Below are 10,386 nucleotides of genomic sequence, written 5' to 3' on the forward strand. Positions count from 1 at the left end.
TTGGGGCTGGCGCTGGCATTGGCAGCTGGTGAGTTGTGGTTCTCCAGGCCAGTCCCAGGTCTCCAGTGGCCATGCACAAACCTAGAGAGAACAAAACACTCCTCCCTCCCTCCAACAAATTCTCTTGGACCCCGCCCAGACCCCCTCCCCCTGCTGCCCCTCCCCCTCCTCCTCCTCTGGAACACACTTCCCTGCACCCCCACTCACACCAAAGCCAGTTGTGGGGTACTGGGCAACCAGCTACTCAGCGCCCTGCCGCCAAGCTGAGCTGACGCTCTCGCCTGGGATCGTCTCCTCAGTGTTTGCTGTCCTTGTCCCTACTGCCCTTTCAGGCTGCAGGGGGAGGAGACTTGACCCTGCCCTCACTTGCGCAGAGGCTCCAGGGTGCTGCCTTCCTGGGGCTCCCCTCGAGCGGTGTAGATGATCCTGAAGTTGGACCCTGTCTCTGCCCCACAGCCCTTCCTCGCCAGCGCGGGCTCCTTCTGGCAGGGGCGGCCCCGGGGGAGGTGCCTCTAGGCCCCACGTGGCCTGGGGGCCCATCAGCGTCATTAGCTCAGAGCCCACAGGGTGGGCGTTTGAGGGTGGCCAGAAGACAGGGCTGATGCCAGAGCCCCCGACTATACCTTTTTCAGCCTCTGCTGTGCTGGGGTCTCTCTCTGAGGCTCGGGTACCCCTCGTGCTGCGTATGGTGGCTCCTCGCTTGTGTCGCAGGTGCCTCCCTGAGCTGATTTTGGCTGGGTTGGTGGAGTCCCTTCCAGCTGGTGGATGCCGAGGGGACTGGGCCTGGCTGCCCTGCCCCTCTGCCCCAGGCAAGGCCCCCACTGTTTCTGTGGACTGCCCCTTCCCCTCGTTAAAATATTTGTGTTGCCTGCTAGGGGAGGGGGTGCCTGGGTATCTTGAGCCTATGCTCCCTAGGGCTTGGGGTGGCTCATGGCCCCAGCCCCCATCTCGTTTCCCAACTCTTCTGCTGCAGGCTGAGGCTTCTGCTTTGCCGGGGATTGGCCCTCATCCCTAGGACACGCTGTCTGGCTGTGGCCTTCCTCCCCAGTCCCGCAGCAGCATGGCACCTGCCTGCGCTTCAGTGACAGGGTGGCCCCTTCCTGGACGGTCTGCGTGCTGCTCTCACGAAACAGCCTTGCCTGCTCCCTGACCGGAGAGACGGGGACACTGGTTTTTGCCAGTACCTGGGCGCCAGAGGCCGTGCGGCCCCTTTCTACTTGCCTCTGCTTCTCCCTCATCAGTGCCATGGCGACCTCTAACTCCTCCTCATCTCGAATGAGCTTCATTAACTCCAGGAAAGTGGGCGCATGCCCTCGCTGCTCCATGAGCTTGAGCTTGCCCTGGAGGGAGGTGCTCATGGACGCCTGAGCCAGGATGTATTTCAGGCGAATCATGTCTGCCCTTCCCACTGACTCGGGGCTGTGCTTCACAGCGTTCTGCAGCACGGGCTCTAACCGTACCAGAAAGGCAGAGACTTTCTCTCCGGACTTCTGGAAGATCTGGAGGAACTTTAACTGTGAGGTTCTATAGTCCTCTTTATTCCCGAAGATCTGCTTCAGGGCGTCCAGGCACTGCGCTACAGTCATGGAGTCGCTGTTGGCCCGGAGCGCCCGCATGATGGACAGGGCGGGGCCCTGTAAGCTTTCCAGCAAACGCCGCTGCTTCTCTACCTCAGACACCTGCCACATCTGCATCAACTCAGTCACCTGCTCTAGCCAGGCTTCAAAGTTCTCTTCGCCTGGGCCTGGGAAAGTGTTTCCCGAAAACACCTTCAGTTTTCGGTACCACATACTTCCTTTCAGAGGCTGCAGGTCTGGTGGCTTGACTTGAGCCAAGCCTTTTGGCTCTATGTCCTCAAGGTACGTCCCCACGGTTCTGACCACATCTACCATTCTCCGGCCCTCATGTTTCAGGAAGTACTTCAGTCTGTTGATAAATTCATCATCTGACGTACGGGGTTTCACCACCACTTCCCAGGTACCTCCCTTTCCTGAGATCTGACTGGGCGTCGAAGCATAATTGACCGTGTCGGCCAATGCAATGAAAACTGCCTTAGAGTTGTCTTCCCTTCTGAACATTGTGCCCAGAACACTGTAGGCACCCAGGGGCTGTAAGCCCGCCTTCAGGGTCTCTTTAATTTCCTCCTCACTACACTCCACAGGGATGCCCACGATGAGCAGGGCCTTCCTGGGGTCCAGGTCCATCCCTTTGCACCAATCCTCCAACAGATTCACAGCCATTGCTCCCTCTATCTACGGACTGATCTAGTACACGGGGCAGTAATCAGCTCACAGAGTCTGACCAGGACTCAAGGAATTCTGAGTCAATGCCAAGTATGAAGGCAGAATCGTTCTGGGTTTGCACAGCCTATAATGCAAATGGGGTGAGAGCATCATTAACGCCCACCCTCCCACCCCGACTAAAAGCCCATGCACTACCCCACTTCTGGTCACAGAGATTCAGGCCCTGCTTTTCAGGGCTTCCCCAGTCACTTGGTGGAGGGGTGTCTTTAGGCCAAGCTCCCCGCACCTCACCCCCTCCCTGCTCACCTCTGCTTGCCGTGGACTCCTCCTCAAAGTCCAAGGACTCTTCTGTGTGCACTGGAGGTGCCTGTGGTGAAAAGGCCAGCGTCAGGAGGAGGGGCCTGACAAAGCCCGCCAAACGGGAGAGGACAGCAGGCTGTCCCACTCCCTGGCTCAGGGCTGTTCAGGCCCAGGGCACCTGGTACCCACTTCTCTGGGGCAAAGGTTGGAGGACGGAGATGTGGAGTTCCCTCCTTTCTCAGAAAATGTCAGAAGATGGTTGGAGCTCTGCACAAGGCAATGAAGCTGGTGGCTGTGGAGAACGTGTGACAAGCTGCAGTGTTGCCATGGATACTGAGAACAGCGTGGACCATGGGTTTCCATCACAGAGGGCTGTTCTGTGGTAAGGTGAAGGGGCAACAGGTGATGTCACTGGCCTCCAACCAGAGAAGTGTCCTGTTGTTGTTGGAGGGGAGGGGAGATGGGGGGTGGGCAGCAAGGATCAAGTGCTGAGAAACAGTAGCCTACCGTTTCAAACTGTGCGGAAGCTAGAATCAGGGAGAGAAAAGGGACCCAAAAAGGGTCTACAGTGCCACACTGCTGAAACAGACAACTCTCGCCCTAGGTGTGACCCTACCCTGCAGACCCTGTAAACCTTGGCAGGCAACCCCACCCCTCCTGCTTTTTGCCAGGGTTACAGAAGCCTCTCCCAACATAGGTCTACATCACAGCTGTTCCCCATGCTGATTAGGGACCCACCGGCAGTGCAGATACGGGGATTCCACCCACACTCAACACTAGGCATGCCCTCTAGCTCTGCCCAGAGGCAGTTCCTGGTGCTGGGGAGGTGGTACTGCTTCGCTGCATCTGTGCAAGGCAAGGCAGAGGTACTTTGCTATGGTTCTACCCCACACGCCCCTGCTCAGGCTGTGCCCATTCTGAGCCTACAGAGGCTCTCTGGTACAGGGATACAAGAAACGGCTCAGGGGGCTGGGGGGTGTGTGTGTGATGAACTGGGCGATTGGGATTGACATGTATACACAGATGTGTATAAAATGGATGACTAATAAGAACCTGCTGTATAAAAAAATAAATAAAAGTCAAAAATTCAAAAAAACAAAACCAAAACTGCTCAACTGGTATTCAGGGCTAGTACAGGAGGAATCCTACAGTATGATTATTGCCCCGCCCTCAAATCCACCCCGTCCCTCAAACTTTGCCCCCACTGACGCACGACGTAGGCCTTAAGCCCCACCCCTGATGCCAAGCCTCCCCTCACGGAAGTTTGATCCCGCCTAGACCTACCCCCAACCCAGGCGCCACCCCCACTTAAGCCCAGCCCCTGACGCCAAGCCCCACGCTTACGGAAGTTCGACCCCTGCCCCCACCGAGCCCCACCCCTTCCCATGTCCCAACCCCCCTCACTCAAGTCCGATCCTTAACAAAGCCCGGCCTCCACCCAAGCCAAATCCCTGCCCCCACTCAAGCCATGTCCCACCCCTTCCCAAGCATCATCCCTGTCCCAAGCCCTGACCTCACTCAAGTCCGACTACTGTCCCCAAGCCTCCCGCCCTCATTCCCCTGTTGTCCCCACCCACACCTAAGCCCACCTCCCTAAGCCCCGACGACCCCTTCACACACCCGCTACCTCAAACATCCCTCATTCCAGAGCAGGAATACATCTGGTCAGTGGAAGTTGCTGGAGGCCAGGGGAGGAACGGCTGAAGCCACTCTCCCTCGAGGATAAGGCCCACAGCCACTAGTCCTGACCGCAATGGCTGTGAGCAGGGTTAGGTGTGGAATAGGTTCCCCTGCAATTCCTAGGCTGGTCGCGGTGCCTGGAAATGGCACGGAATTGATGCGGCGCCATGCCTGATGTAGTGGGATCCCACGTCCAGGGGAAACGTGTAGCCACCAACCCCTGGGACGCCAAGGGAGATGGCAAGGGTCATTGTGCGGAATCCCATGGGGTTTGGATGGCTCTCTGTGCCCCGGGCCCTGACCAGTACCTGCTAGAGATGCCTACAGGCCGAAGCGCCTGTGCTCCACAACCACCACGCGACCGTCACCACTGCTCGCGCGGTGCACACTGGGTCGGGAGCCCGTGGAAAGGGGCTGTCCGGCTACAAACTCCCCGCCCACCCTCGCCCCGCAGAGCTGCACACGGCCCGCTCGCGCCTGCGCCCTAGCAGCGTAGCGCCCACCATCCCCCCTCGAGAGGTGGAGCCCTCGCCCCGCCCTGCACCAGTGTACGCAACTAGGCGGACAGAGTTCGAATTCAACCGGGGCACCTTAAACTGCAGAGCTGGACAGAATCCAGCCTTGGACTGTGAGCAGGGTTAGGTGGGGAATAGGGTCCCCTGCAATTCCTAGGCTGGTCCCTGGAAGGAGACCGCCAGAGCCACCACGTGCCACGCCAGGCCCAGCAGCCATCGTGGCTCTTGTTTAGCATGTCTATTCCCCATTGGACGGGAGCTGTGGCGTGACAGTCACCAGTCGCTCTCCCTATTTGAATATTCCAAGCGGTCAGCGCAGGGCCGGGTGCAAAAGTAAAAGCCCGGTGGGTGTTTACTAAATGAAATCCTGATCTTTTTTTTTTTTTTTTAATTGGTCTGTTTTCTAGAGGAAGACGGCAGAAATACAGCTGCTTCCGGTAAAAATGCAAGGGCACAAAAATGTTTCGTATTCACCGAGACCGAAAGCTTTCAAAGAATTACATTCTCCCATTATTCCCTTGACTTCACAGCCTAGTACTACCCACCTAGTACCCAAACTGCTTCCCGCCCTTTTCCAAAGAAAATTTCTTCCACAGAAGGAAGACTGGAATATTTTCCCTGGGGCCCGCGGGACCCTAACTCGCTCTTCCGGAAAACGGCGTGGGGGGAGCTCAGGTTATCGCACTGGAAATCTGCAAATCTGGTAGATCTTGATAAAAATGCAAGTTCTGATTCAGGAGGACTGGGGTGGGACTGAGATTCCGCGTTTCTCGAAAGCTAGGTGACTCCCATGCTGCAGATCCCTGACTACGCTTAGAGTACCAAGGCTCTGAAGCCTGTAGTCACTTTTCCGACCAGAAGTTGTGGTCATTTGTTGACAGAATAGATTTCTTTTGCTTTATTCGGGACACAGAGCAAGAGGCTTTTCGATAACATTTTAATAAAAATATTAAAAGCAGACACAATATTAAATTAAAGATTACCTTTAAGTGCAGATATTTCCTATGTCAGAGAAGGGGAACACAGACCTGAACATGCCTTACCTAATTAGAACGTACTATTGAGAGACTGTTAAATCATTCTCCTTCCCATGCCAAGAAAAAGGGGTTACCTGCTGGTGTCAAAAAGTCTCCTGCAGACCTCCTGCAGCCCCGGTCCAGGTCTTCCTTCCCAAGGTCCCACGTGGGCTCCCAGGTCCTGGGGTGGGCGCAGGCTGTGACCTCGTCCATCCCGTCCTCCGCGCCGGCTCCTGGGACTGGGCTCGGGGTCTCCGTGCCAGACAGGGGTGGGGGGAATGGCTCAGAGGAGAACACATGCACATTTCCACAACAACAGGCAGCGCTGGGCCTGAATCTATGCCCAGAAAGCACACGTTGAGCTCACGACACTGGCCCACAGAGACCAGAGCCTTGGCTGGCACGTGGTGCACCTCAGGGCTCTGCGGGGGGACGATGGCTAGGGTGTGTGCGTTGTGGGGAGGGGAGCGGGGGCTGGGGGGTTCCTTGACACCTGGGTCCTTCTGGAGCCTACAGGGACACATTTGGCCTGGCCAGTACAGGGAGCAGCCTGCCCCAGGGGATGATGAATACGGGTCCCCTCTCAGGAGGGAGGCCCGCACACCTTGAGTGGCACCTAACATGGGGCCAGGAGGCTGCCTGGCCTGGCCTCCGCCTGCCTCCAAGCCTGGGGGCCCCAGGGCCTGCTGAGCCTACTGGCCCGAGGTGGACCCCGGGGGGCTCATCTCTGCAGCCCCGTCCTCATTTCCAGGCTCTTCTGGGCCAGGCTTGAGCCCCTCCTCGGGGGTCTCCTCGGCCTCCTGGCCTCCTGCCTGGGCGAGGCCCTTTGGCTCCCAGCCAGGACGTCCTGGGGCCACCGGGGAAGCACTGCCCATCCGGCCAGGCATGGGGATCTGGGGGCATCTGAGGGTCCTGCCTGACCTAGGCCCGCAGGGGCGGGAGCACTTCCATTTTCCTGAGTGACCATGGAGGCCTTGCTGGTCTCCCCAGGGCCAGGGGCTGCCCTGGCGGCACCATGGTCTTCAAGGGCTGCCCTGGTGGCACCATGGGCTTCAGGGGCCACCTCGCCAGCCTTGGCATTGCCGGCAACTGCCGCACTGGCCTCTTCACGTGCCAGGTGGTCCTCGGCGCTACCTTCCTTGGAACGGGCGGCCTGGGCGGTGGTATCTTCACCGGCCTGGAAGGCCTTGGTGCCATGTGCAGTGGTGCCTGCGGTGATGGCCTCATGGGCCGGGGCGGCCTGGGCAGCTGCTGCCAGGACTCCAACGTCCACACGGGCCTCTTCTTCCCCTGGGAACTGCTCCCTGCTAGCCGGGCCGGCCTCCCAGGCCTCGGTCTTCTGGATGAGCCGCAGCATCCCCACAAAGCCGGGAGGCCTCCTCATCAGCCGCATCCTCCTCAGCTTCTCCTGGAGCATGTCATTCAGCAGGGCCCGCATCAGCACCTGCTGGGCGCCCAAATGGTCTGCCATGGCCGGCTGGATGGCCCCCTTCTCCAGGGCCGACTGCAGCAGGCCTTCCAGGCGCATCACGTACACAGAGAGAGTCTCCTGGGGCCGCTGGGCACAGGTCACGAACTTCAGCGAGCGCTCCCCCGGGGCTCCTTGTTCCCAAACGCCTGCACCAGCGCGGCCAGGCAGTCCTGGGCAGCCAGCTCAGGATCTTCCGCCAGGAGGCTGCACAGGAGGTCCAGCGCGGGGCCGCGCAAGCTCTCCACCAGCCTCTCCCTCTCAGACACGTGGCGCCACAGGTGCAGCGTGTCGTTGGCCTGCTCCAGCCAGCTCTCAAAGGACTCTTCCCCGGGGCCCGGCTCTTCCATCCCAGAGAAGGGTTCCAGCTCCTGGTAGGCCGCATTGTCTAGCACGGGCTGCAAGGCCTGCCTCCACTGCTGGGTCCAGGGCCCTGCCTCATCCATGGGGCCTACCGCTCTCACAGCTGCTGCCTCAGCTGCAGTCATTGCATCGCCCGCGGGTCCTGCCATACTCAGAATTCCTGCCACGCCTGCAACATTTCTGTCACGTGCAGCTCCTTCCTCATCTGACACTCCTGCTTCACCTTCATCTCCTGCTTGACCCTCAGCTCCTTCCCCACCTGCACCTCCTGCCTCACCTGCACCTCCTGCCTCACCTGCAGCTCCTTCCTCATCTGCAGCTCCTTCCTCACCTCCAGCTTCTGCCTCACCTGAGGCTCCCTTCTCACCTGCACCTCCTGACTCACCTGCAGCTCCTACTTCATGTGCACCTTTTTCCTCACCTGGGGCTCCTGCCTGACCTGCGTCATCAACCACTGCTTGTCTCTGGGGCTGTGCAGGGAAATTGGGTCTATCCTGTGACTCAGCATCAGGGGCCTGGGGCAGGACGGTGACAGTCCAGGCCCCTCCCTTGCCTGGTATTTGTTGGGGACTCAAACCTTGGTTGAAATTGTCAGCAGACTCGACCAGGCCACCCTCGACCCCAGCTCCTTTCTGAAGACCTTGCCCAGCACTCCGTACCTGCCCAGGCAGCCTGCACGGTCTGCCGGAAGTCCTGATCCTCGCAGTCATCTGGGATGCCCAAGGTGAGCAGACAGCGCTGAGCGTTCACACCCACCCACCTGCACCAGTCCCGAAGCATCGCCAGAGCCATCGCCCGGACCTGGGGGCAGGGTGCGCGATCCGACAGAGGAGCGCGGACTGTCGCAGTCTCCGCACTGCGGCCTGTGAATGCAGAGGGGACAGAGGGACACTGGCAACAGACAGCCCACCCCACCGCCCCCGAAAGAAAGCGGCGGCCTGGGGCTCCCCTTTCGCCGGTTCACGCTCCCCACCCGCCACCGCAGCGGCTCAGAGACCCCGCCCCACTGCACCCCTCACCTCCGCAGCGAGGAGACCCCCTTTCGCCTTGGCCGACGCCCCTGATCCAGCCATGGCCGCCGAGCCCCTCTCACCAGGGTCTGCAACCCGGCAGCCAGGAGCCCTCCCCTCCCAGACCCCCCAGCCAGGGGTCCTCCCAGCCTCTCTCTCCCAGTGCGGGACCTGGAGCGCCCCTGCCCCTACGCCGACCCCGGCAACCTGGAGACCCCCTCCCGCACCCCCCCACCCCGAGTCGGGAGTCCCTCCCCCTCCCACCAGCACCTGCCCCTCTGCAGCTGGAGCCGCCCTCCCCTCCCCTCCCCACGCCGCCCGCAGGCAAGAGCCCCACACCCTCCCCAGACCCGGCAGACGGGAGTCCCAATCCCTCCTCGCCAGCATGACGCCGGGACCCCCAACGCCCCTCCCGCCCCCACTGCCTGTCGGGGCAGCGATCTGGCCCCTGCCCGGGGCGCCCGCGGTAATTCTGGGGCCCCGCCTGAGCGCAGCCCCTGGTCGCCCGCTCACTTTCTCCGACTTTGTGGGCGCTGCCTACGGGCTGCCGAGCCGACTCCAGAGGCCACCTCGAAGCCCTGGACGGAGCCTGAGAGTCAGAAGAATGCGCCTCAGGGCTGCGCAGTCCAGGGGTGTCCCAGGCCCTCTGTGCTGAGGCCACCGTGGGCTTCCCAGTGCTCCCAGAAAGCCCAGGTGGACGAGGGAGAAAGGTCTCAGCGTCTCTGTGCAGGGCAAATGGCTGAATGAGGAGAGCATTTGAGGCGTCAGTGTTGCCGCCACGGGACCTGCTTGGTAAGGGCTTGATGTGGCAGGGCTCGGAGCATCCGGGAGTGACAGGCGCGCTCGTTGGCCCTCCAGCAACAAAATGGCCTCCATCGGTAATTGTCCCCAATGTGTCGGGGGTGGGGTGCTGGAAACCCGGAGTTGTGGGGGCAGAGGAACCTACTAACAGGACCCCACCCTGCACTCACATCCTGCCCTCATTAAGCCTGGAATCTCCACAACAGACACAGGCTGGCTGTTCCCAAGCCAGGAGCCTCATACACACCTCTTCACACTGTAAAGCCTGCCCTCAACCACCCGAGCAGCCATGGCATTAGAAAGTGTGTGGGCTTTGGGTCAGGTGAGCATAAAGTCTCTTAAGAGCTGAGTGGCCTATACAAGTCACTGAATATCTGTGCCTCACATCTGTGAGTAGGCAATAGAAAAACTTTCCTATTTATGTATTGCTGGATTTGACTTGCTGATAGTTAAATATTTTTGTTACAATGTTCATGAGGGGTATTTTTCCATAATTTCCCTTTTTTCCATAATCTTTTTTATCAAGGTTTAGTACTTAATCTTCTAATCACTTCCTTAGCTGTCTCCACGTTTTATTTTTTATTATTATTCCATTTGAAATATTTTCTAAATTCCTTTATGCTTTCTTCTTTGACCCATGGGTTTTCTAGAAGTATGATGTTGAATTTCCAAATATTTGGAGATATAGTATTGTTATTAATTTGTAGTGGAGTGCCATTATGGACTCAGATAATTTACTATATAAAATTTCTCTCTTTCTGTTGAGACTTGTTTCATGGCCCAGCATTTGATCTACCCAGGTGAATGTACAATATGCCCTTGTAAATAATCTATATTTTGCAGTTTTCTGAAGTTTTTTGAAGTAAAGGTGATTGATTATGTCATACAGATCTTCTATATATTTGCCGATTTCTTGCCTAGTTGTTGTATCAATTGCTGAAGCAGCAGTGTTAAAATCTCCAACTAAAATTGTTGAAATATCTATTTCTC

General features: G+C 58.4%; 2 protein-coding genes across 2 annotated transcripts; both read right to left on the reverse strand.

Moving 5' to 3' along the window:
- Window positions 1-362: 362 nt before the first annotated feature.
- On the reverse strand, window positions 363-2,240 carry LOC307069849 (paraneoplastic antigen-like protein 5; the record flags this gene model as incomplete). The annotated part of the gene is made up of 2 exons (XM_079728151.1): window positions 363-482; window positions 1,068-2,240. 2 exons carry the CDS (start codon window positions 2,238-2,240, stop codon window positions 363-365), a joined length of 1,293 nt encoding a protein of 430 aa, XP_079584277.1.
- Window positions 2,241-2,323: 83 nt separating this feature from the next.
- On the reverse strand, window positions 2,324-8,377 carry LOC307069850 (paraneoplastic antigen Ma6E-like; the record flags this gene model as incomplete). The annotated part of the gene is given in 10 exon segments (XM_079728152.1): window positions 2,324-2,367; window positions 2,550-2,610; window positions 3,051-3,070; window positions 5,850-5,993; window positions 6,122-6,264; window positions 6,451-6,601; window positions 6,676-7,335; window positions 7,338-8,198; window positions 8,201-8,254; window positions 8,257-8,377. Coding segments are annotated over 10 exon segments (2,259 nt in total).
- Between the last annotated feature and the right edge of the window lie 2,009 nt (window positions 8,378-10,386).

Source organism: Hyperoodon ampullatus (assembly GCF_949752795.1).
Source record: "Hyperoodon ampullatus genome assembly, chromosome: X".
NCBI lineage: Eukaryota > Metazoa > Chordata > Mammalia > Artiodactyla > Ziphiidae > Hyperoodon > Hyperoodon ampullatus.